Below are 24,982 nucleotides of genomic sequence, written 5' to 3'. Positions count from 1 at the left end.
TTATTGCTAACATGATTCCCTAAACAAGTGAGGAGGAACCATCACGAATGAAATGTTTCTTTGTATTTGCACATGATACTGAAACCTGCTTTTTAATTAACTGGTTTGCCTAGGACTGGGTCCTGATGCACTCACACCCTACTACTGAAAGATGCTTCTCAACTTTATTAGGTCTTTGTATTAAGTATTAGCCTATCTGGAAAGGTGTCACCAATCTGGCCATCATGAACACTTTGGTTTGGGTTAAATTACTCTCTTTCTCTCTCTCTGCTGAACTGTGAGCATAGATGTCTGACCAGCACCCTGTTAACCTGACATAAATTATCGGATGAGGCTACCACAACGGGATGAGGAGGCTGAGGAAATGTGTGGGTTAGCAATCACCAAGCCTATTGAAGTGCTCTGAAATCCCACCCTTCAGATTCACAATTTCTCGTGTTTTGGCTTGGCCAAGAGGCAGGTTGGTGAAGCAAGAGGATCTGTGGGGGTGCGAAAGGGATGACCCTGGAAACAAAATATTGGTTTTACATCGCAGGGTATCCATTACAGGAGAATTTCCTCTGGCGCCAGCAGGTATTTGAGTAGGCATCTAGATGGATCCCAAAGGGGGGAAGGAAATGGAGATGGAAGTTTTTAGAGGGGATCAAGATGTTAAGCCTTATAACTGCTTAAATGACCCACAGTGACTAACCTGCATGGTTTTATCAGTGTGGTGACTTTGGGGGAGAGATGTTGATTTTTATTTTTTTTTTTACTTTTTTTTCCTTTTTGTGTGTTGGTAGGGAGTTCCAGCCAAAAAGTGCAGAAGTGCACTGGTAAAGGATGCAAAGTCTGTCCCAGGTCAGTGATGTGAAAAATCATCTTATCCATAGCAACCTCCTTTTCTCTGCACTGGACACACTGATCATACAGCTGATCCCAAGAGCTCTTTGCTGCGTCTCCAGAGATTTTTAAAACACTATTAGCAGTATTGGAAACTGAAATTACAAAATATCACAGGCTGCACTGATAGAGTTTTACTCTGGAAACAAATTTTGGCCCTTACTTGTTCCCTTCAGGCTCGGAAAGAAAATCTTCCTTGGGGGTCTGAGGCTGATTCATTAAATCTGAGCTGTCTGCTGAAGTGCTCAGTAAAAGTGACTCTGATTTATTTGGATTTGTCACTATAAAGGTCTCTGGAGGCAGCTATTTATCCTATGGGATTCTTGACAAATTGGCCGAGTGGTCTGGGCAGTCCAGAGGGAGGATGGTCTTCTCTGACCCCTCATGGCCAGAGAACAGGTAATCACTCCCCTGATCACAAACATGCACAGAAATCACATCATTGCCAAGACTTCTTTACCCACCCAGAAGCTGGTCATCTGTTCCTTAGACAGGGACTCAAATCTGTGTTTGATCTCACTGAAAGGCAAGTCTGAGATGAAAGTATAGGCTATAGCTATAGCAATCGGCAGGTAATGAAGAGCTCACGGGACGGATATATAGTGACGAGAATACACCCTGCTGAACTGGAGCCTGGTAAAGTTGTTTTTCCTCCTGCAGTCTGAATTAATAAAATATTTGACTGTAATGATGTAGGATCAGTTTGGACCCTATCAGTATATTTTAACTCCCAGTTTAGTCAGGCATTCTTCTAACTGCAAGAGAGAAGAGATTTAGCATGGCAAAAAGAGGAGGAGGTAATCTGCTGCTGTTTTCTTATGACCCCACTTGTGTGACTTTCCCTGTGCTATAGTGTATAAGGTGGTGTAGTGTCTAGTGTCTGTTCTTTCCTTTAATTATCCGCTAGCCTGGCTGAGAGTTGTATAAACACATTACAGTCACTTGCAAGTAATAGATACTGCAACTGCATCCATCTTTCCCTTTAACTCTTTCTTTCTGTCTGTCCTGCCTTTTGTGCTCTTCTGAATTTTATCAAGCAGTTCAATAATGGGCACTTTGGCCCAGTTTCTTCAGAGCTGACTGATCCATTCACAGTTGTCACAGTGGAATAAGCACCTTCAGGGAATGACTAAGGCCCCTTATGATCTACATCACTTCTCAGATGCAGGTGGGATAAATTCAGGATGCTATGGCCAGAAATGTTGCTCCAGATGACTGGAACAGAGGTGATAAATAAAAGGCAACTAAAAAAAAAATGGAACTGCAAGAAAAATCTGGAAGAATGGCAGCCTGCCTTGGAGTTAGCTTGCCATTACTTAGGGATTTTTATCTTTTGGCAAAGAGCTCTCCTCCCCATTCACACCTATGAGGTGATGGAGAGGTTTGGTTGATGTCAGTATAGTAGTGCAGGCCTGAATTTTTCCAATTAGAGGAACCCACGTTCTGTGGCAGCTGAAAGAAAGTTTAGGGGAGAATTAAACACAGCATGAGAGGGAATTCTGCAGCAGTGCTGTCATTTGCAAGGGATGCACATGGATGAACTATTTGTTCTCAGCCTGTCTAACAGTGGAGGATTCAGGGCCTGAATGAATCATTACAGCTTGTGTTCAGCATAAAACCAGTGTGAAAGTAGCTAAAGTTCATATTACAATCTCAGGAAGAAACACCAGAGATTTTTAAAAGGCACTGGGGGTCGGGGTGAGTCCTGGAAAGGTAACAGCAATGGTCTCTTTACTTGGTGGTTGGATGACTTCAACCTGGGGGTTTTGCCTGGCAATCTGTCTTGCTAAAAGTCAGGGTAAGATAAACTGTACTCTGTCTCTGATTTCTGCAAGAAAGAAAACAATTGAACGACTGGTCATTCATCACTGAGCCACCCTCCCCCCTCCCAACACCTTGTATAGGGTTATACATCCTGGAGCTGTTTAGTTTTCCTTGTGCATTTCTTAAAAATAAAACAAAATATTCAAGTAGCAAGATATACGTATTTTACAACTTTCCTGTTATAAAAATAGTTCAGAATGGAAGGAACAGATCAATAAAGAAATTACTTGGCTATTGAGACAGTTGCTATATTCAACACTTGTATCACCACGGACCACTTACGTTAAAGTTTAATATTAAAGGACCTCCTTTTTTCGCTCTGCCTCTACAATTGTGCTCATAAATACATTTACCTATTAATAGAAATTTGCATTCATTTTTGTGTATTGAGGAACTCAAACTTGGCTCAGATGTAGTTTATGGACTTACAACTGTGTGCTTTTACCATTTAGCTGTGGAAAGCAGATACTATTTGAGGTTTTTAGCAGTTTGAGTTGAATCAGCTATTCATATTGTTGTGAAACAGCAGTAAATGTAACATGCTACAAAAATGATAAATCTGCTGTGAGACAAACAGACTGAAAGGGGGAAGGGTGGCATACAAAGATGGGAAACAAAAGCAGCCAGGGTATATATGGCGACAGAAAAAAGCAGGACCTCAGGGAAGAAGAAACAGCTAGTCTTGCTCTGATGAGCTGAGTGTCTTCTCTGCTACCAGGGAAGTGAATGAAGCTGTATTCCTCCTTTAACAAATCCAGCTTCATGCTGCTTGTTGTACAAAGTACACTGCTGCAGGTGCTGAGCCTGCCTGGCTACTTCCCACAGCTCTAAGAGATGCTTCAGAACACGCTATCCTGCACATGACTACCACAGAGGTAAGTACCAAGGGAGTCAGAAAACAGTGAGGTGGAGCATGGGAACTCAAAAAGAGGACACTGAAAGGAGGTGGATCTAAAAGCTGACTTCTCTGCAACCCCATTGCACCCTGACAGTCTGCAATAGCTTGTGATTCAAGGAAATAAGACCCTTCATGGAAGAGACAATTAGTTACAAAAAGGCATAAAGAAGCCTAGTAATGGATTTTAACTCTCCTAAGGGAATCCTGTGTTTTTACTGAAGAAGGACTACAGGAAACCAAAGTAACACTTTATTTTTCTTCACAGAGAGCTTGGGGACTTCGGAGTAATTTAGTCAATGGTGATTTGCTACTTGTGCTATAGTGTTACCAATGATGGTGCTCATGGTCTGTTTATTAAACTTTTGGCTTGTCACTCACCACTAACAGGATCAAAACTCGTTGTTTTTCTTCCTATAAAAGCAACTTTTCTATCTTTCAGAATAACTACAAGGTTGAGGGATGAGTGCTTTCATCTAAAATCAGTCAGGCAAGTATCCATTTTGGAAGACACGTGAGCATAAAAATGTGCCAACGTAAACATCAGGTATCTGAGTGAAAAATGTTAATTGGCATTTCAAGAAATGGGGAGACATCACAAAGGTATTTTAGGCTTTCAACATATTTGTAGAATTCTAACATCAATCACTTTCTTGCAACTAGCTATCAGGTTATTTATCTTAGCTACCCTTGGTATCCATTACCATAGTGCCTAAGCCCCTCATAACATTTCTGTAGTGGAGCGAAGAGTTCTCATCCCTTTTTTACCACTGAGGAACTGGAGAAGAAAGGATCCCCCTTTTCTGGTTACCTAAAAAAATCAGAGCAGATTTTCTACATGTAGCATAGCAGAAAATTAACTCACATACCCATTACTAAGTTAGCTTAGTAAGTCTTTCTTTTAAATTAGCCTGGTTTGCACTTCATTAATTTGCACCATAAATTGTAGAAGCAAGGCTGTGTTAAACATATTTCTTGAGCCACCAGCTAAAGGGCTAATTCCACTGACACTTAGAAACACAGGAACAATCCAAGGTTTGCATCCCAAAAAGGGCTCTGGCAACACACTGCCAATGACAGGTGAAAGACTACAGTGAGCCAGGGATGGGGAGGAGAAAAAGAAAGATGACTTGGTGCATTGCTATGGGTGCTGCATCAGGCAGTTCACACAGGCCTTCCCTGGAATTGCTTGTTCTTCAGGACAGAACATGGCTCATCAGAATGAAAATCCTTCAGCTAGCCACAAAATTTTTCCTTACTGTTTTAAATAAGGAGGTTCTAGGTAACGTTATTTCTCTTCACACCATGCTCAGCCACCATCCCATGTATCTTAAAACAGAAGCACATACATATCTGAGTCCCACACCATTCTTTCTAAGAAACAGGATGCTATATTGGGTTGATATCGTGGAACAGAGATCTCACCAGCAGTTCTTAAAAACTTGGCCTTTCTGCTTTGGATGGACTCAGAACAGCTATTAGGCGCTGTTTTCTGTTTCCCTTCACTGAACTGCACAAGCATGAACGGCCTGCTAGTCCTGGCTGGTAGAAGTTCTGGTGGCTCATCTCTCTGTTTACCTCCCTTAACAAGCTTTCCTTCTGGGTTAGTCACACCCCCAGCTAAGAACAAAATACTAGGTAGCAAGGCATCACCCTGGATCTGTACACACAAAGGAAAAGAGAGGAGCAGAGAAGGGAAAGAGCAAGACTGCCTTCACAGTCTGTGCTTGGGGCTTTTTATCCCCTCTCCTCTGTACATACAGTTCTTTGGTCCTTTCTTAGTCTCATGGGACTGCACTGCAACCTGCATTTATGGTCTTTATATGTCATCCCCTAGTTCATTTTTAAAGCTGTTTATTTCCTCCAAATTACTTAAATAGACTTTTATTACGTGCCTTTGCCATACCACTTTCTAAAACAACACCATTTTCTATATGTAGTCTGAACTACGATATGCACCATAAAACCAGAGGACTGCACTGTGGCAAAGTGCCATGACCCCACTTTGGGGATGTTCCAGAAGCTCTGAGAGTCACAGTTTGGGAAGCACATATAAGGCCTGTCAGAGTCAAAAGAAATACACAATGGCTGTGGTCTTTCTATGTCACTTGAGTAGGATGTGTAATCGGCCTTCTCCCTTGACTTGCCAGCTAAAGTTTCCATTTAAGACTCATCCACAACATATACTGTCTTCAGCCAACTACCATGTTAGGTGAATCCCTATGTACAACTGCACACACGTATAGCTGAATATTACCAGTTTTCTGTTTTATTTTACCAGTATTTTACTAGTATTTTCAGACCAAATATTATCTATGTACAGCCCCTCCTTTTGATGTCACTGCAGTTAGGCATGTGTATTTAAAGGTTTAATGGGGACAACTATCAGAGCAGGTAAAATGCAAAACCCCCATGACAAATGGCAGTGCAAGGAGTCCAATGGCACAAACTGAGGCCAATTCAATCTGTAATAGTGTAAAGCAGTCCACAAAGAGATTGGATCTCAACACCTGATGTTTCATTTGCATGGGAACAGAGGACATAGGGCAACCTACTGCATTTAGTGATGGATGCTGTGGGAACCTGACTTTCAGAAGCTGTGAACACTTCAAGTGAATAGAAATCTCAGAAAATCTGTGTCTACATGCACGCATATCATGCCATAAACCATAGAAGTAAAAAAAGCTCACCAGAATAGTTGACATTCTTCCTGCCACTCCCCTACAAAGTGATGTTCTTTTCCAAATTTTCCTCTGAAGCAAAAATCTGTTCTTTTCCAAAACTTTATTCAATGTGCTAATTATTGGAAGGCAAAAGAGAACTTATTTCTTATCGACAAATTTCATCATGTCTTAAAGCCACAAAAATGCAAAGGATTAGCCAACAAAGGAACAGCACAGAAAGAAATATTCAAAATAAAACAGTTATGTCTGCACTTGAATCCTTCAGTGATAATTTTGCATAAGATATATTGGCTTCTTTGCATATTTCTCTTTTGACCACTTCATAAAAAAGTCTGCAGTTTACAGTGTCAACTATTTAGCAATATTTCAGAGGTGCATCCTGGAAGCAGTGGATAGTAATAGTGCCTGCACAAGAGAGGAGGAGGGTATCTCTCCTCACTGTCTTTAAGTCTCTTTTTGTATAGGAATAAATGTGTATTATAAAACAAACATGACTCAGCCTCTTAGGTTTACTTCCTACAGGCATCCAGCAAAAGAAGATCCCCTTACATTTCTTTGAAAAGTTAACTGAAAGCTTGGGCTCAGTGCTCATGTCAAGCATTAGCTCTCTTGTTTCTGCTTTGATAACTTCTACAGCTTACATGCTTCATGTTTCTGGTGTACTCAGCTTGTAGCTGACATATCCTTCACAAGACATTTCTTAACACAAGAGCAGTACCAGAAACCCTCATCTGAGATCTGATACAGGAGGGAGAAGTGAGTCACACTAGGATTTGATGCATCCTTCATGATTAGGACACTGACCACTTTGTCAGTATCTCTCTTAGGTGTTAGGATACTTAATCATGACTTTGTTTCTGCAGAGGCAGCTTTTGCCATTCTTATTCATACAGTCTGGTTTACTCTGTGGACAGCCCTCCTGATTTTTGTGAAGCTATGCAGAGGAAAAAGTATCAGATGGCATAACTCAGGGTGGCAGAAGACATCTAGTTATTACACATACAGGAGCTCCCTGAGGTAGACAAGAGCACTACTTATATGTATCACAGATTTTGTCATCAATGTGACAAAAAGGGTTAAAACATAAAATCTGGAATTAAATAGTTTTACTTTCATAAAATATTTTTGAATTTTTTTTGGAACTCTATTTCCCAGAGTTTCTGTGTTTTGGGGTTTATGATATTTCAGGGTTTTAAAAGTCACATGAAATAGAATTGTAGGTGCAATATAACTTTATACATAAATTTCTTGAAACTGCAATTTATTTCCTTTAAAATTTTCAAATTTGTAATCAGCAGTACTGAATATTTTCCATTCTAGGTATCAGCAAAACCTGCATATATTTCTAAATGAGAAGGAAATATTGCTGCATTTTTTTGCCACAATGAACTATTCTAGAGAACAGATTCTGAAAAAGCACTGATTTCTCAGGGCTTTGAAGCAAGACATTGGGATTTCTTGGGGAAGGGTAATAACGCTGGTATCACATACCTGTTCTGGAGAACATAGGCCTCTCAGGTCAGTTCTCCAGAACAGTCTTTTTATTGTCTTGGCAATGGCATTATTTTTTCTCTTTGTGCTTTCTGTTATTTATCACAATATCTTTTACTTTTCAAACCATAACTGTGACCAGAAACAGACACACAGAATGGAAAGGAACCGTGGGAGGGTTTCAGTGCCCTGGCCCTTTGGAAAAGCTATCCCACTCTTACAAACTTTGATCTATTTCCCCAGCACTGTTCATGCTCTAGAATATACAAGACAGAATCCTATCACAAAAATATCACAGGATTATTATATTAGATGTTATGTCATGCTATGCTATGCTATGTCATGTTATGTCATGTTGTATCATTAGTATTACTTGTATGTAGTAGTATATTACTAATATTATTTCATTTTGGGTTTGTACAATATGCTTCTGAAGTCCCCCCACCATTTTACTTAGCTTCCAGGTGATACAAAGAGTGAACAGGAGAAATCTCAGCACAATCAGATTTTATTTTTTTAAATTGCAATTTGAAAACACTAATCTGGCTGTACTTTTATTCCTGATTATTCTCAAACCTGACAGAACACGACTCATGATCAGCTGTCTGCCTGTGGGTGACTTCCTTGGTTACTCTTCAAATACAGGAAAACACCTGTACTATACTTGAGTGTAGAGTTTTAAAACCAGTGCTAATTGTGTTTTCCTCAGCTATGAGTCATCTGAGGTTTTTCTTGGGTGACGACTCTTGTTGTGAAAGTGGCGCCTTGATAAATGACACAATATTAAAAACAAAACAAAAGCAATCCATGCCACACTTGCGGAAACCTTGGCCTGAAGTTCCAAAGCTTTTCTCAAACTACTGTGTTATTCCAGCCCAGGGGAGAGAAGGTCAGAGACATAAAAAGTGAGGCTTTTCTTTCCAGGTGAAAATCTGTAGCCTGCCTCAGACCAGCATAAGCCTATGTGTGACATGTTCCCCATCTGACACCCTTCAGAGCAGGGATCCTGAATCTCTGACCCCAGCATGCCTGGGATGTCCTAAACAACTTTATGGCTTAGTGGGTCTCAGTCAGAAGTAAAAGTGAGGTGCACTTTCCTGTGTAGCCAGAGCCATGCAGACGACTAAGTCAACTACAGGGAAATCCACAGATTTGTATTGACATTCCCCATGCCAGCATTTCAACTTCCTCTTTAAAACATGAATGAATGAGTGAATGTACTGGAGAGGCCAAAAGGACTTTAGCTCCATCTGTCTTTCCCAGACGGTTATTAACCCACTCTCTCATCTGTGGTCCCAGTCATTTAATTGGAGAACTAAGTGGCCATCACCATGGTGACTGCAGCCATCCTACCTCTACCATTCCCACAGCACTGGGCTGGTCTCCACCTCGTTGGTCTCTACCCCAGACCAGGGTTACAATTCAGAATGAGAGCCAGAAGGACTCGGTAAGGCAACAGAGGTGAGGGAAGAAGGACTGAAACCAGGAGCCAGATTAGGGGTATAGGCCCTGGGCTTGCCACTAGGGACATAAGGAGCAGGAAGGTTAGAAAAGGAGAGGTTCAACATGTGTAAAAAATAAATAAGGAATCAAGAGTTACTTGGAGATGAAATGATGCATTCTTTTTAGGTCTGCCCGTGCTGGCCCCTTTGGAGAGGGAAAAAGGGACAATTATGCTGTTAAAAGAGTGTCTAATAGTCTGTATGCATAAAGGACTCAAAGTACATTATGTTACATGTATGTGTATACATGTGTATACAATGTACACACAAAATAATGTCCACAAAATGAATACAAAATGTGTCCTGTGTCTCCACCAAATTGTGTAGTCTGTATTATATCAATTTTATTGTCTCTGAGGACTCAAAATATATGTAAGTCAGTAAATGCAACAAATGTGTGGCAATAGCAAAGGCTCCTAACACACATGTATACATTCCTTGATTTTCAGAATGCACATGTAGCGGCATACTAAGGGCATTTTCATTCCTTCTGCTTTTTACCCTAAATTTAGAAATTACTGAAGTGAAGTAAAAATAAGAAAAGATATGAGTATATACTTATTTTGTTGTTTTGCTCTGTTAGGAGCTTCTGATGCTGAAATTTTGATGGGATTTTGTGCTCCATGGTCATTCATGCCTAGAGACACGAGAAACTTCAACTTGGTTTTCTGTCATCCTTCCTCAAGGAAGAGTCCTGTAGCTCATTTCTAACATCAATCACTTGGACTATAAATCTCTGCAATGGATATGGCCATTTAAATCTCCACCTGCACAAACAGCAATCAGGCCTAGAAAACAAGGAGGCTCATAAATCTCTGCGCTGGTAATTAGTAATATTTTGGATCTGCAATGAGGATGTTATAAAGACAAAAAGAAACAAAAAAAAAAACACAACAAAACAAAGCTAACCCATTAATTAGGACTGATGATATGCTGACAATCTGTTTACTTTCTACACAGAGAAAACACAAACAGGGCACATTTAACATAACATGACATTAGAAGTGCATGAATTCCCAAGAGCCTAGGCTTAGAGATACGATATCTTAATGTACTTATCCTATTGTGAGTAGGAAGGTGTTATCTTCCAGCCAAATGCTAAATAGTTGGTTTAAAGTTTAGATCTGCCCTTTTTCTTCTGGCTTACATGAGTCAAAGAACCAAGATGGATCAAGAGATAGCTTCCTTGCTAGCTATCAGAAATGACACTCTGCCTTCTACTGAAGCTTTACTCTGCAGACAGCTCACAGTGCTTGTCAGACACACCGGTTTGGGCCTCCATGATTTTTACTTGATTGGGTTTTGTTTAGTGCATGCAGAAAAACTAATGTGATGCTCACACAGATCAGTAAGAGACTGTCCTGTGGCTCCAGTGACCCTGGACTAACTCCAAAGGCCTGCCATGGACAAAAATGTACACCTTGGCTGTACATTTTTGTCCAGGGCTATGTGAATCCTCAGGTAAGCAGCTAAATAAGTGAAGTCAATCCTGCAATCAGATCAGTCACTGTATCCAGAAAGGCCTCATGTGCAAATCATGCCCAGTTCTTTAGTCCCCTGTGTTCAAAGCCCAGGATGCTCGGGGATCTGTGATGTTTCAGGAAACCTGTGAGGAGTGAGGAGCTACAGGAGCAAAGTCATGCTTTAGTGGTCTCTTTAGGCTCCACATGGGGATTTAGGAGAAGATTTTACACAGAGAAGAAGAACCAGGCCAAGCTCAACTGCTTTTAAAAGCCTGCTCTGCAGGGACTGAATATACATCTGCATAAAGATCGTAACTGCAGCATACACCTACTCATTAAGACTATACAGCAACCCATTCCTTGGCACTAGTGGTAAAACGATTGGGAATGTTTGGCTCCAGTGGTTGCACAGTACGGCCTAATGCCCTCATTCCCACCACTCCCACAGAAAGGTCCTTATCTTGCCTCTTGATTCAGCCCAAAGTCCCTGACTTGGAGTCAAGGAACATGCATGAATCACCAGACAAAACACTCCTCAGGTACAGCAGAATGAACCACTGCCATCTGCTCTGCAACAACACACTGAGAAACGGGGATTTTTCTGCATGATCTCTGATATCCAATAACCCTCCCCCTTTTCCTTCATTTCAGCATAATCCCTTGCTGTCCCATTCACTCCCACAGAGATCCTCTCCAGCCACACAGTGTTCTCTCTTGGCTTGGTGGGGCTCCACTGACTGCCAGGATCTCGGCCACCTGGCACACCTGCGGAATGGGCAACATCCAGGATGCTTACATCTGGGAGGACTGAAAGAGTGAGAGGGGTCCGGAACTTGTCGAACATCATCCAGGAAGGCTGGAAGAAGCCAGATCCTCTTGCCTCCAGCCTCTGGGCTGTGACGCCGAGGTCCATGCTGCTGGCCAGCTGGTGGAGCGCTCCCTTCCTGGAATACACTAGTAGCTGGACAGGATGTATTTGCAAATATAATCATCCACAAATCTCCCCCAGATTAGGTTACAGGACAGCGTTTTGACGGCACGCATTACAAAGCTCCCTGGAAGGCTTGGCTGGTGGATCTGCTGCTCTCTCTGCTCATGACCCATTTTGGCTTTTATCAAGAATCATGACACCAGCTGCCTGGGTCATCTAGGAGGCAGGGAGGGGGAGAGCAACCCTGGGCTGGAAAGGGAAGTGGGGAAGGAGAAGAGGAGGAGAAGGCGGAGGAGGAGGAAAGGGGAGGATAGAAAGAGCGGGGGAACACAGTGAGTTGCTTTGCTTTAGTTGTGAAGATCTGAATCCCAGTTCTGAGCTCTCGGCAAAGGCTTGCTGGGATACCTCATCCCCTGTCCTGTGCAAAGGTCTGTGATTGGGAACGTGGTGTGCTCGGCGGGCAGGGCCCCTCCCCTGGGCTGGATCCGCCTCTCATCCCCTAGATAAATTACTAGTGTCCTCACTAAATTCCTCGGCTTTCTCGCTCTCTCTCCCGTTCTCTCACACACGCTCACTCCCTCCCTCCAACACAGGCAAAGCGGGGCTGGGGGGCGGTATCGTGCCTTAGTGCCGGGGGGGGGGGGGCGGGAAGAGGAGAAAAATACTGGCGCCCCTTCTCTCCTCCACCGCCTTGAAGTAGATTTGAGGAGCTGCTCTTCCTCCCCCCACCCCTTCCCCCATCCCGACGGTCCTTTGGCATCTTCCAGACCATGTCCACTGGGTCCCTCAGTGATGTGGAAGATCTGCAGGAGGTGGAGATGCTGGAGTGCAATGGCCTGAAAATGGATACTAACAAAGAGTTTGGGGCGTCCACCGAGAGCAACGAGGAGGGATCCAATGGCGAGAATGGCTCCCCTCAGAAAGGGAGAGGGGCCTCGGGCAAGAGGAAGAAAGCTCCCCCCAAGAAGAGCCCTTTAAATGGAGTGAGCCAAGAGGGAAAGCAGGTCCAGAGAAATGCTGCCAACGCCAGAGAGAGGGCAAGAATGAGGGTCCTTAGCAAAGCCTTCTCCAGGCTTAAGACCACCCTGCCCTGGGTGCCCCCAGACACCAAGCTTTCCAAACTGGACACCTTGAGGTTGGCCTCCAGCTACATTGCTCACCTGAGGCAGATCCTGGCCAATGACAAGTACGAAAACGGCTACATCCACCCAGTCAACCTGGTAAGTCACAGCCCGCCGGGAGCGGGCACTCTCTATGCATGTGTGTGCCTGGGAAGAGGGATGGAGCATGTGCGGAGAGAAACCTTCCCTGGCCTTCTCACAGAAAGTCTGGTGCCAGTGGGGTGGCAAAGGGGTACTGTGCAAGGGGACAGGCTTACAGCTGCCCTCACACCCTGGGCCCTGAGAGTTGAACTGCTAGGGCCGCATCTGCAGCTCCTAGCAATCTGCTCCAGAGGCAAGCAGAGGCCATGCTGGCCACAGCTAAGGCAGGGACAGGCTTTGCTACCCCAGAAATGCCTGAAAAACCTCAGCAAGTTGATGACAGCTTTCTACCTGCAAGTGGGCTGGTGCAGGAATTTGGCTAGAGAAAGGCATGTTTTAGGAAGGAACCAAGCCAAGGACCTACACTTATTCTTACCCCTTCTCTCTACCCTACCATTTCCTCCCGTAACAGTTCTCCCAAGCCCTAGCTTTTTAAAGACTCAGTTTTTGGGGCTGTGCACTCAGCCGCTCAGATTTGCTGGGTCCAAGGATGGTTCTCCTACCATGTAAACTGGTGAAGGAGAAATAAAGACCAAGAAGGGGTGTCTGGCCCAGACTCTGCAAAACCTCCCTGGGCTGTGCAGTGTCCCTCCTGCTGCTCCCACCACCCACAGAGAGTTTTCCCAAACAGCCCAGGGTCTCCCCACCATACCCAGCCAGCAGAAACATCCAGTTTCCAGCTCTAAAAATACAGGTAAATGATTCAAACCAGGAGTGGGCAAGATCTGCCTGGGCTCTTTTTAGGCATAAAACCTTTATATTGCCTGCACATGTGGACCCTGCTAGATAAAGGGATCACAGAGGGACCCTGGGGATATTTCACTGGGGTCCGGCTCTGCCTTTTGAGCTCTGGACTTTAGGGGAAAGTGCATTACCCGCTGTGTCATCTGATAAGGGCCTGAAAGCTTTTTTTTTTTTTTTTTGCTAAAAAAAAAAAAAAATCCTCAGCACACCACCACCGGGAAAAAATAAAGTAAAACAAAAACAACACCCAGTTCAGCTATAACACACACACACATACACCCCTGCACAGAGGCACACCAAAGCAAGCTCCCCGAGGGGCGGGAAGCCAGAGAGGGCGGCCGGGGGATGCATGGCGGCTCCCGCGGGGAACAGCCCCCACACCGGTCACCACCAAGCGCCGGGGACGGCGCGGCAGCCGAGGGGACGCGGACCTGCCGGACGCAGCCGGCGCGGCTCCTTCCGCCCTCCGGCTGCGGATCAGACGTGCTCCGCAGCCCCGAGGATGCCCGCGGTGAGCCCGCCGGGGCCGGGAGACGAAGCGGCAGCACGGCCGGCGAAAGGTAGAAGGGTTCTCGCCGAAGCCTGCGGCGAGTGCCTCGGCCCTAGCCCCGCGGAGCGTTGCCAGATGCGGGCCCAGGCGGTGGATGCTGGGCTCGGTTCCCCGGGGCGCTCCAGGGCTGGACACAGGCGTTGTAATGTGCATTTTTGCGCGTGTAACCCGCTTCCCACCCGTATCTTTTCCTGGCTACAGACTTGGCCTTTTATGGTAGCCGGCAAACCCGAGAGTGACCTGAAAGAAGTGGTGAACACAAACCGCCTGTGCGGCCCGACGGCATCCTGAGCCCCGGCGGCCGGTCCAGAAGAGACCCAGCGCGGCCGCGGAACGGGCGGCGGGGCGGGCGGGGACAGGCCGTGGCCCCACCGCTGCCCCGGGTCCCGCGCAGGACGACGGGGAGCGCCGCTCCCCGGCGCAGAGAAGACCGAAATGTGCAAAGACTCCAACCCGAGATATGCCGACTCTATTTAACTTTATTAAATGCGTGTACAGTCGCGTGCCCTGCACCAACAGCCTTGCTGGTTCAAGCGCTACTAAAGACATAGTTCAAACAAAACCTACCACGCGTGTATCTTTAGTCTGAGACCTGTGAGATACGTGGATGCCTAGAAAAACTGACTTTGACAGTCATCTCTATGGAATAATTCACCCTAAAGATATATAGATATATTTTCTTCAAGCAGGTTCTGCTCTGTTTCTGTGAATAAACCTTCCTTTCCACTGAACACAGAGCAGTGTAATGCTCGTTTCTGACTCTCGTCCTCGGCGGGGAAGGACCGCGCTGCAGGGAGCCCGCCTCTCCGCACCGGGACCCGGCCGGGCTGCTGCCCTGGGGCTAAAGATTTGGAGCAAATCCCTGGGGGAGATGGGCCCGCAGCCCGTCCTCGCCTCGGGAGCCCGACAGTCCCCTCGCCACTCCGCGCCGCTCAGCGGGGACGGGCGCAGCGGATGAAGTACAGTCTGTCCTGGGTGCTGGGAAGTCTTAACTTAAACATCTCCCAGCTATCGATCAGCGCGCCCGTGGGAGATGAGGCCGAGATAAACAGGAGAGCGGGGCGCTCCCCCTGCACCGGCAGCGGCCGCCGGCAGCTGATGCGCCAGATCCCACCGCGCTGTTTAATGTTTCAGGGTTATGACCGCACTGTTTACAAGACGTCTTCGGTTATTTATACTGTTATTATTAGCAGAGGGGCTTTAAATTTCCGCTTCACTTGCTCTCTCAATACCGTCCCTCGGTTCCGTTTGATACGTGGGTCCCTTTCGGCCGAAAGCGGGAGAGGGACAGTGCAATGCCGGGGGGAGGCAGGGGTTGAAGTGGGCTCGGACCCTCCCGGGAGCTGCCGCCCCCCGGGACCCCGCCGGGGGGAGAGGGCTCGGTTATATTTTTCCTCCCATCCGCTTTACCCCCTGAGATAACCGGGTGAGGCAGAGCGTCCTGCAGGCAGTCGGAATTCACCATCCGGGTTCACGCATGGGCTAGGCTTAATTAAAGCAGCTCTCCGTGAGGAGAGGGATGTGCAAGCACTTCAGCCCTCGTTACAGAAAGGGCCAGGGCCTGCTGTATCGTCCTAACGGTTTTGAGCGAGAGAGACGTTTAATTTCACTGTTTTGCAGCCTTATCTCACCCCGCATAACTAAAAGCAGACCTCCTCACCTGGGCTGGCCACGGGCACCTCCACTGCCGTAAGCGGGGTGTGCCAGCTGAGACATGCAGTTTGGCTGACTTTACTGCCGAAACCATCACCCTGAACAGCCACGGCTCTGGCTGAAGAGATGAGCAACTCTGGTAAGCACAGCTGAAAGGGCTGATTTCTTCACCACAGGCATTGGGAAATTCAGTGGGAATTGCTGTTCTCTTAAAATAGGGCCCTCTGACCTTAAGCTAGGTGCAAATGAAAGATTAATCACATGCACAAATACCGTTTAAACCACCGAAATTAAATTAACTGTTGGATTTAACCACTAAAAATCTTGACTTAAATCCATACTAACTAATGGCTGCTTGAGACTCACAGCAAGGTGCTGTTTCCTTTCTAGAAGCTGATGGGAATCTGAGATATGCATAAAATTCAGAGTTAAACTCTTAATATTCTCACAGGTGCTTCTTTTGCCACCCTGCTTTGCAATGCTTGCTAACTGCACTCAGTATCCTTCCCACCCTTTTGAGTTAGCCACAGTTAATGCTCATTTGCCACTTGAAACCCAGCACAGAGAAAGAGAAGGAAGAAATGCAATAGTCCCCCATGAAATGTGAGGAACACAGCTGCAACCAGGTGCCAAAAGCTGCCATGTAAGCGGAACTATAAGCGGAGGCTGCTGTAGACACCATTATTCCTTGTGCCACTCTTCACTTTATCTAGCGGTCTAGCTTGCAAGCTTCTTGGGGACTAAACTATTCCTCAAGCATCCTCCACTTTCCTCAGTCCTTGCTTCTGAGCAATGGTTCAGCAACAAATAAAAAGGCAGAAAGCAACAAGCAATAAACAAAAGCAACCAGCAGTGCACAGAAAGGTAAATGTAATGGCTTTAGTCTGATGATAAAACAATCAGTGGCTTTATCTCCATTTTGAAAACAACCAATGTATTTTCCAGAGGTGTTTGTGTAGCTGGGAACTCTTGGTCCACTGACTTCTTGTGTACGGGCGCAGCACTGATGGTATCGGCAGTTGGCTTCAATGGCCAAGTTTCTTAGATGAATCGAGAGCTCTGCCACGTATCTCAGGAGAACAATGAGTGAAATGATTCGTTCCTGCAGCTAAGTGCAATTTTAGAGAAAAATATTTGCAAACAGAAAATGTGTGTTTAGTCTGCCTGAAGCAAATGATGATTTTGAAAGGAAATGTGCTAAGGGAAAACAGTTTAAATATCAATTATTTTAAAGAAAATATGTTGTTTTCTTGCTTTTCTGTACAAAGTGATGCATTTCAGTATTTACCAAAATACATCTCTATCCCCTCTTCATGTGGAAACAAAACTGATTTATCTTTCTGTATCTACGTGGATGTAGATGCAGCTGCATGAGTGTCTATACACATTCCCTCCTAATAATGTTTGAACTCATTGCCTGATTTCAACTGAATTTGACAAAGGTCTCAAAGATAACTAAATCGACCTTTTTTTTGTTTTTGTGTGTGAACTGAGTAGAGAAAATAAAAACCAAAATCTTTATAAATTCTGCAACTAGAGGGAAGGTTTCAACATGAACTCAGCCTTTATCAGACACCAGAGCATACAGAGCAGGGTGCCAGCTGTAGATGAAGCTTCAAACACTGCTTCAGTGCCAGTTCACTAGTTCATAGAAAACCTGCTTATAGACCTGTGTTTTTAAGATAAAAATGCTGTAAAAATAGTTCTGTCCCATCTGATTTTAATACTTTTTTTTATTTTTTTGGAAGGAAACCCAGTTCTACCCAGCTACTTTGCAACCATTTTTCAGGTCAGCTAAAGACAGGAAAAACACTTTATTTGCAGAGCTACCCTCACTGGTTGGGCTCCTGGGTTTGGTGCTTCTCTTGTACTGCTTAGAAGTTTTCACAGTCCATAAGGTCTTTAGGAGCAAGCATTTTTCCATCTCTTACAGAAGATTTTAGGCTTATCTTATCCTCTCACTGGGATGGAAGCCTGCCAGCCTGAAGTATCAGCAGAGCAAGAATGTCACTTCGCAGACACCTGCACAATGCCTTCCTGTCCCGGGCGCTGCCTGAGGCAGTGAGGCCACACGGAAGGTCAAGCTCCCAAGCTGCAAGGTGCACAAGAACATACGCTAACAGCTTATTCTTTAAGTGCCTCCAACATCAAAATTCCCAGCTCATGTCAAAAATTAAGAGACAGAAAATCTGTGTGGTTCCCTCTGCAGGGAAGCTGGTTTGAATTCTGGGTATAATTACCAGATCACAAGCACAGGTGTGTTTGAAGCATTTGTATAGGTAACCCCACAGTCATGTCTGCCCAGAAAAACATGCTTCTCTGGAAAATGAACCATATATGTTTTTCAAAAGGTAATCTTTCCTGAAACCCCATTGTCATTGCCATTATTATATGTAGTAAAAATAAAATAAAATTAAAAAAAAAAAACCACACACCCCCCCAAAAAAAAGCAAAAGACCTTAGCTTATTGCAGGAAATAAGATGTCTGAAAGTGAAAAAACCCTCAGATACATCAGGTGGACAAGTGGAGGGTACAATCTAATAAAACTGCATGACATTTCTAATTTCTCTCTGGATATCTGAATGTAGATTTTCCCACATGGGCTCCCTAAAAGGACAGTTTTTCAAAAGAAATTTCAATGACATTGGCATGAAATTCAGTTTCAATGAAACTGAAATTTGTGGTAGCAAACAAAAAGAGCATTTTGTAATTTCCATGTATGTACACACCTAGAAAAACCTCCATAAAGAGACTCTCCCAACAGGCAGCAATTCAAATCGTCCATGTTCACTGCTGGTCCGTGTTGCACTGACTATTCCCGTATTAAGGCTGTGGTGCCAAATGCAGGCCCACAGGGTAAATATTACTTTGTGCTCACTATTTTGCTGCACACTGCTTCGTGCTCCTTAGCCCAGAGTGCTTTATGGATGGGAAGTGGCACAACCAGTAATAACGGTGTTTTTTTGTCCTTAGTGCAGTAAAGCTACAGGTGTGCTACAGCTTGGTGAATTTCTGCAACCTTGAGGCAGCAAGGCCACAGGGAAGGTCATGCTCCCGAGCTGCAAGGTGCACAAGAACATACGCTAATAGCTTATTCTTTAAGTGCCTCCAACATCAGAATTCCCAGCTCATGTCAAAAACTAAGAGGCAGAAAATCTGTGCGGTTCCCTCTGCAGGGAAGCTGGTTTGAATTGTCATAGGTCTGACCTAAAACTTATGCTCCAGGGTGGATGGGGAAAAAAAGTGTTACATTTGGGAGAACTGCTGCTGGCAGATTCCAAACCCAGCAAAGTTCTTCAAGTAACTGATTTTTCTTCAGTTCACTTCAGATGCTGGTGTATCTGAGCTCACTGTATAAAAACAACTTTGAGTAGGCCTAGGCATGCAGTCACTGCATTTCCCAGACACGGCATGGACATACATACCCTAGGATCACAACAGTTCTGAGATGATGCATTTTCTTGTCTTAGGGTTTTGCCCTTAACCAAAACTTGTAAACAGATGAGATGTGTTTTCAAGCCAGTGCGCACACATGCACACAGCTACACCATCCTTGCATGGGGATTGGAAAGATCAAAACCTTCTTGTAAGGCAAAAAATAAAAGATCATAACAAAAGTGGAAGAATAAAAACCGATGCAAATCCTTTCTTCACTTTAAATTCTTAGAGCCTGTTTTCCTTGAGCAAAAAAAAAAAACCCAACCCTTATTTACTTCTCAGGCTGCTGTGTAAACTAGAAGACCATATCCAATTGTAAATATGGATTATCTATACACACGAGTCTTCTCTCTTGTTTACATGCTCTTTAAGAAATGGGGATCAGACACACTAGGGAAAAAAGGGAAGGGTACAGCTACACAGCCTGGAGACAAGGGGGAAAAAGGCATAGAATAACTCCTCTTCCTCTGACTACTAATGCTTAGTGGTTGTGAAGGGACAGGCTGGGGAAGGGAACAACTATCAGCAGCTCCATCAGAGCTGGGTAGAGCCAGACCACGGCAGAGTTGGAAACTGGGAGGCTGAGAGCTGCAGCTGCCACCTCTGGGAGGAACATCTGCAAAATCCTGCACAGCAGCAGCAGGGGAGGAGGAGCAGGCACAGGCAGCGAGCATTCCCAGGGATGCACTCACAAAGATAACTGTCCTGCTGGATGGCTTCCCAGACTGCTGCAGCAGCACGTCCCTCCCCCGTCAGGGACGAGGTAAAGATCACTGAGTACAACAAGAAAACCAAGTGTCAGCGTGGCCTCTTGCTTCAGCATCCTGTGATACTTTTTGATGGCCGAGCTGACCAGAATGGGAACAGTTCTTCCTCAGCAGTAACATGTTGTTTTGCTCTGACGTATGTAAGACTTCCATACAGCTGGCATCTCTGAGTCAATGCACAAATTAAACAGAAGATGGCAGTTACCTTGGAACGTTTGCAATCACCTCGTGGCCAAATATTTTCCCATAGGAGGCTGCTATCATTCTAATGGGAAGAAAAAGAGGTACAGAGCTGATAAGTGACTTGCTGAAGGTTCACACATGAGCTTGGTACGGGCTTAGGACACTGGCTCTTCTGGTTTACAAACTTACGAACTCTTCTCGTAGGTATGGTGAAATGATCAGGGATCTTTGCTCTTTGATTCAGTATAAGGATAGGAATGAGAAGGATGTAGGGAAGGATCCTCTCAGGCTGTACATCTCGATCTACACTTGCTAGTGCTGATAAAACAGTCTATGGACCATTCTCTGGCTCCGACAGCCAGTGCTGTGGCCAGGGTCTAGCTGTAGTTCTCAATTACTGCCAACAAAGCTCAGCACACATAGTCTGTAAATACCATTCAGTTGCAGGGGCCAAAACTACAGACATGTGTTAAATTATTGTAAATTTTACTAAAAAAATGCCTCATCCTGATCATTTGACTTTATTCTGGGGTACTTTGCTGCCATTTTCTTCATATGCATGCATTATATTAAATAATATATCTTACTATATGTATTACACAATATATACCTACAAGGACTACATAATATATCTACACTATATAAAATAAGGCATATTTACTATATGATAACTATTTCTATTTTTATACAAAAATATATAAAATTATATATAAAATTATACAGAATGTCTGAATATCATGGAGCTGGCTTAAGTACCACTTGTGGCAGGGAGGTAACAGTTTTAACAGTGCTGGCATGAGTTACCATGCTGCACATCATCAGAGAAGTGTTCGAAGGCACAGTTGAGTTTACACTTTCAGCTGATAAACTAAGCCCTACAGCAAAGGATTCCCTCCCTGACTGATCTCCTGCCAAAGGTTTAAGCTTATTTGCTGCTGGCTGCCAGCTTGGGAGATGTCTTGTAATTAGCCTGCAGTATCATATGTGCATAGCTGACGACCATTCCACAGTGTCACTTCTATGGAACGTGTGAGATACAGGTTGCTCTGGGGTACCTCCTTGCCAAACACAAATACTTCAATATAGTCTTCTGCACAGAGCCCACAGGATTTAAGATGCAGCTGTATGAAACTCTCTCCTAGCCTTCCCTGTGGTCTGCTTCAAGGGGCCATCCAGCTTTTTTCTCTCCCCCTACACTTTCCCATAGCCTACCTTGCACTGGATGTTATCTGATTGAAAATTAATCCTGTAAAAATAGAAAAATTCAGATAACCAAGCATTTGCTTTAGTTTCATGCGTGATTTATTTGTTTTGGGTTTTTTTTACAGAAACCTGCAGTTACAGCTGAATAACAACATAATGAAATTGCATCTTTGCTCATTCTCACTGCTGTAATTACAGAACAAAAATATGTGCAGTGTCCTAAAGTTCAGTGATCCTTATTTTTACTTTGCTAGTATTCTCATACTGATTGTCCCAAGCAGCACACAATTCCATGCTGTAGAATGTCCAGCACAGGAAACTGCCCTCCCGCATCTCTGTCCCCTCTTCATTTCCTAAACAAAGGATTGAGAACCAGAGGCACAGGAAAATGAAATCACATAGTAAGGAAGTGGCAGTGTCAGAAATGATCTCTGTGCCTTCCCTGTTTGATGTCAGTACAGCGTGTGGTAAGTTAAAACAAGGAATAGCAAGAGGAAGACGAAGACAGAGTTCCTGCACGTGGGAAATCCTTAGCATCTTGATCATACTACTGAAGGAAGCCATGGGGGTTGTACGGAGGAACGGAGACCAGGAGGGGGAGAACATAAGGACAGGATAGTCAACTTTGAAACTATATAGGTGTGGAATAAAATTCCAGGCACAGCTGATAGGCTTACATGTAAAATGAGGCAGGTGCTCAATCACCTTATTTGCATTCCATGTTAATGTGATCACGATGACTTGCATGCATGTGCACGTTTTCTAAATACATATTTAAAGATGCAATCTTCAGTACATGTCCTAGTCCAAACAGGAAAAAGCTCAGGCTGAAAAGCAGCCAAAACTTTGAAACTTTATGTATGGGTTCATCTCTACATCAGTAAAAAAGCCCACCATGATTCTTAACATCCAGTGATGACTACACATTCCTGTGGAACACCTGCTAGAAAAAAAGTTACATCCTGAAATGGCAAGCATGTGGAGACAGAAAACAGATACATATTCGCTAGAAGGCATTTTGTGTTCAATTCATGCAGACCTTTATGAGTGTGCTAAAAAAATAGAAGCTTAGAATTCAAGCAAAATCAGAGTTTATAAAGCTTTTCTTCATAACTTGCCTATGCAATCAGCTATTCAGGAAAAAAAAAAAAAAAAAAAAAAACCCAAACAAACCAAAACCCAGCATCTGTAGTGACAAAGCTATACAGAACCTTGAGAGAACTCTCAGGGAGAAGACAACATTGCAACCATCTATCCTACAATGGCAGTGTTAATTATAATGACTCAGAGCTTTTAGGCTGAAGCCCATAAAGAATTAAAACAGCCTCAAGGCACTCCATAGAAATGCTGGAGATCCCGTGCAAAGTTACAGAACTGCGGTAACTGTTGCTCTAAATTCAGAATCCCCGTCCTTAGCAGCTCGCATCTTTTGACTATCTCCACCTGAAGGTGGCGAATCCGTTCCCTTAACAGGCCGCGGGGTGGCAGCGCTGCCGCGCACTGGTCCCTCCTCCTAACGGGGAAGCATTAACAAGCCAGCATTAGGCAACACTGTCACTGGTACACTTGGAGCTGATTTGGAAAATCTGAAACATATTTTTGACAAGTGAACCTAGTAATTTCAAGGATTAAACTGAATCTAGCAGAGGAAAACATCCCAACTCTGAAGACTTCCATATTTCTACTTCATATTGTTTCCTCCAATGAAAGCTATTCTGCTGTCACTTCACACACGGAAGTACGTAATTACAGAACCTTGATTTCAGAAAATTTTCAATACAATGAATACTCTGCACTACACACATATAAATATACAAATATATACTTTTCACTAGAAACAGATGTGTCTTCATAGTCCTAAAGTCAACCCAACTTTATTTCATTTGTTAGGGTGGTGGGTCCTTAAATGGCTACACTGCAGCCAAATCATTTGTTCCTGGGTTCCCGAGTGAAGCAGAACAAATGAATCTTCCAAGAGAAAATACAAGAGTAGTGGAAAGGCAGTTCAGCACAGGCTCTACTCCCTACAGACAGCATAGGTGGGACAGTGCCAAATTTGGAGGGCTGTCCTGCACAGAGAACCAGTACCACCCCAAACACAGCCACTGTGTCCTCATGCCCCATTTCAGCCCTCCTCAGTGTGCCACACACAGTCACCTGCTCATAGAATCACAGACTGGTTTGGGTTGGAAGGGACTTTAAAGAAAAGTTCCAACCCCCTGCCACGGGGAGGGACATCTGCCACTATACCAGGTTGCTCCAAACCGCATCCAGCCTGGCCTTGAACACTGCCAGGGATGGGGCAGGCACAGCTTCTCTGGGCAAACTGCTCCGTGTGCTTCCTATTTCACTTGGGGTCAGTAGTCTGCTCACACACCAAGGTACCAGTTTACTGGTGTGAACTATCCCTTCAGTACCAACAAGATCGCTTCAAATAAAAAAAAAAAAAAAAAAAAAAAAAATCTTTAAAGCATTTTTAAGACAAGAGTCAGTGACCAGAATACTGCTGCAGTAGCAACAGCAGCAATATGTTGTTGCTGTGAATCCTAAGGATTGCTGTGATAGGCTCAGCACTGACCACCTCTGTTTGGTGAGCAAGCACACACGGAACAGCCAAGCCAGCAATCGAGGTATGTGTTGGAAGCTGAAGAGGTCTGTGAGCAACACAAACTATGTGCCATGAGTGTTCACACCATCCAATCTGCCAAATGGATCTGATCTCCTGCCTGCTTGCTGGCAAAGATGCTACCTCAGACAATGTGGCTGTGACCAAGCAACTATCAGTGGGCCAGCAGCCGCGTACCACGGGCTCACTGGCAACAGCCGTGCGGACAGGGGCGGCCAGGGCGGCTCACAGCCAAGTGCACAACCTGAAACTCCCCGCCTCCTGCGCGGCCTCCGCAGCGCCCTACCGAGCGCGGCCTCGCTGCGCCGGCCCTGGGGCGGGAGGCAGCATCATCACCATGGCAAGCAAGAACGGTCCCCGTGGCACTGACTACCCAAACTGGCGGCAGCGAGGGTGACCTGAACCCACCACCTCCATCGCCCCGGGCAGTGCTATAGCCCCCCACTATCTCAGGGGGCGGCAGACGAAAGCGGAAGTGCGTTACTAGCGCGGCCCCCTTTCTCCCCTCCCGCTGCCGTGACTTCCGGTGGCCGCTCTAGCCGGCGCCGCGTCTATGCCCGCGGCGCTGGGGCATGTTTATTGTCGTGGGGAGTCGGCCCAGGACCCGGAACGCCGCCGGGCGCTAGCGGCGGGGCGCCTAGCAGCAGCCGGCACCCCGCTCCGCCCCGACCCGACCGCTAACCGCCCGCCCGCACGGTAAAGACTGCCGCATGCCGACGGGCCCCTCTCCACCTCGTCACCGCCTCGAGGGGCCGCGGGTTGGTGGGCCCGGCGGTCCCAGCCCGGGGGAGGGGATGCGGCTTCTCTCTTACTCCCGGCTGAGGTGAAGGGGGCGGTGTGGGCCTCCCCCGCTCCCCTCTCGGCGCTGGCGTCTCCTCCCGCC

General features: G+C 45.2%; 1 protein-coding gene across 1 annotated transcript; it reads left to right on the top strand.

Moving 5' to 3' along the window:
- Positions 1–12,123: 12,123 nt before the first annotated feature.
- Positions 12,124–14,959, top strand: TCF21 (transcription factor 21). Its single transcript, XM_061378207.1, has 2 exons — positions 12,124–12,892; positions 14,430–14,959. The coding sequence occupies exons 1-2, from the start codon at positions 12,443–12,445 to the stop codon at positions 14,517–14,519; spliced, it is 540 nt and encodes a 179-aa protein (XP_061234191.1). The 5' UTR covers positions 12,124–12,442; the 3' UTR covers positions 14,520–14,959.
- Positions 14,960–24,982: the final 10,023 nt, after the last annotated feature.

The sequence above is a fragment of the Neopsephotus bourkii genome, unplaced genomic scaffold (genome assembly GCF_033783945.1).
Source record: "Neopsephotus bourkii isolate Nb327-2 ecotype Australia unplaced genomic scaffold, CSIRO-AGI_Nbou_v1 NB_1765, whole genome shotgun sequence".
Lineage (NCBI taxonomy): Eukaryota > Metazoa > Chordata > Aves > Psittaciformes > Psittacidae > Neopsephotus > Neopsephotus bourkii.
Note: the sequence above shows the minus strand (reverse complement) of the source record. Positions and strands in the feature narration are given on the sequence as shown.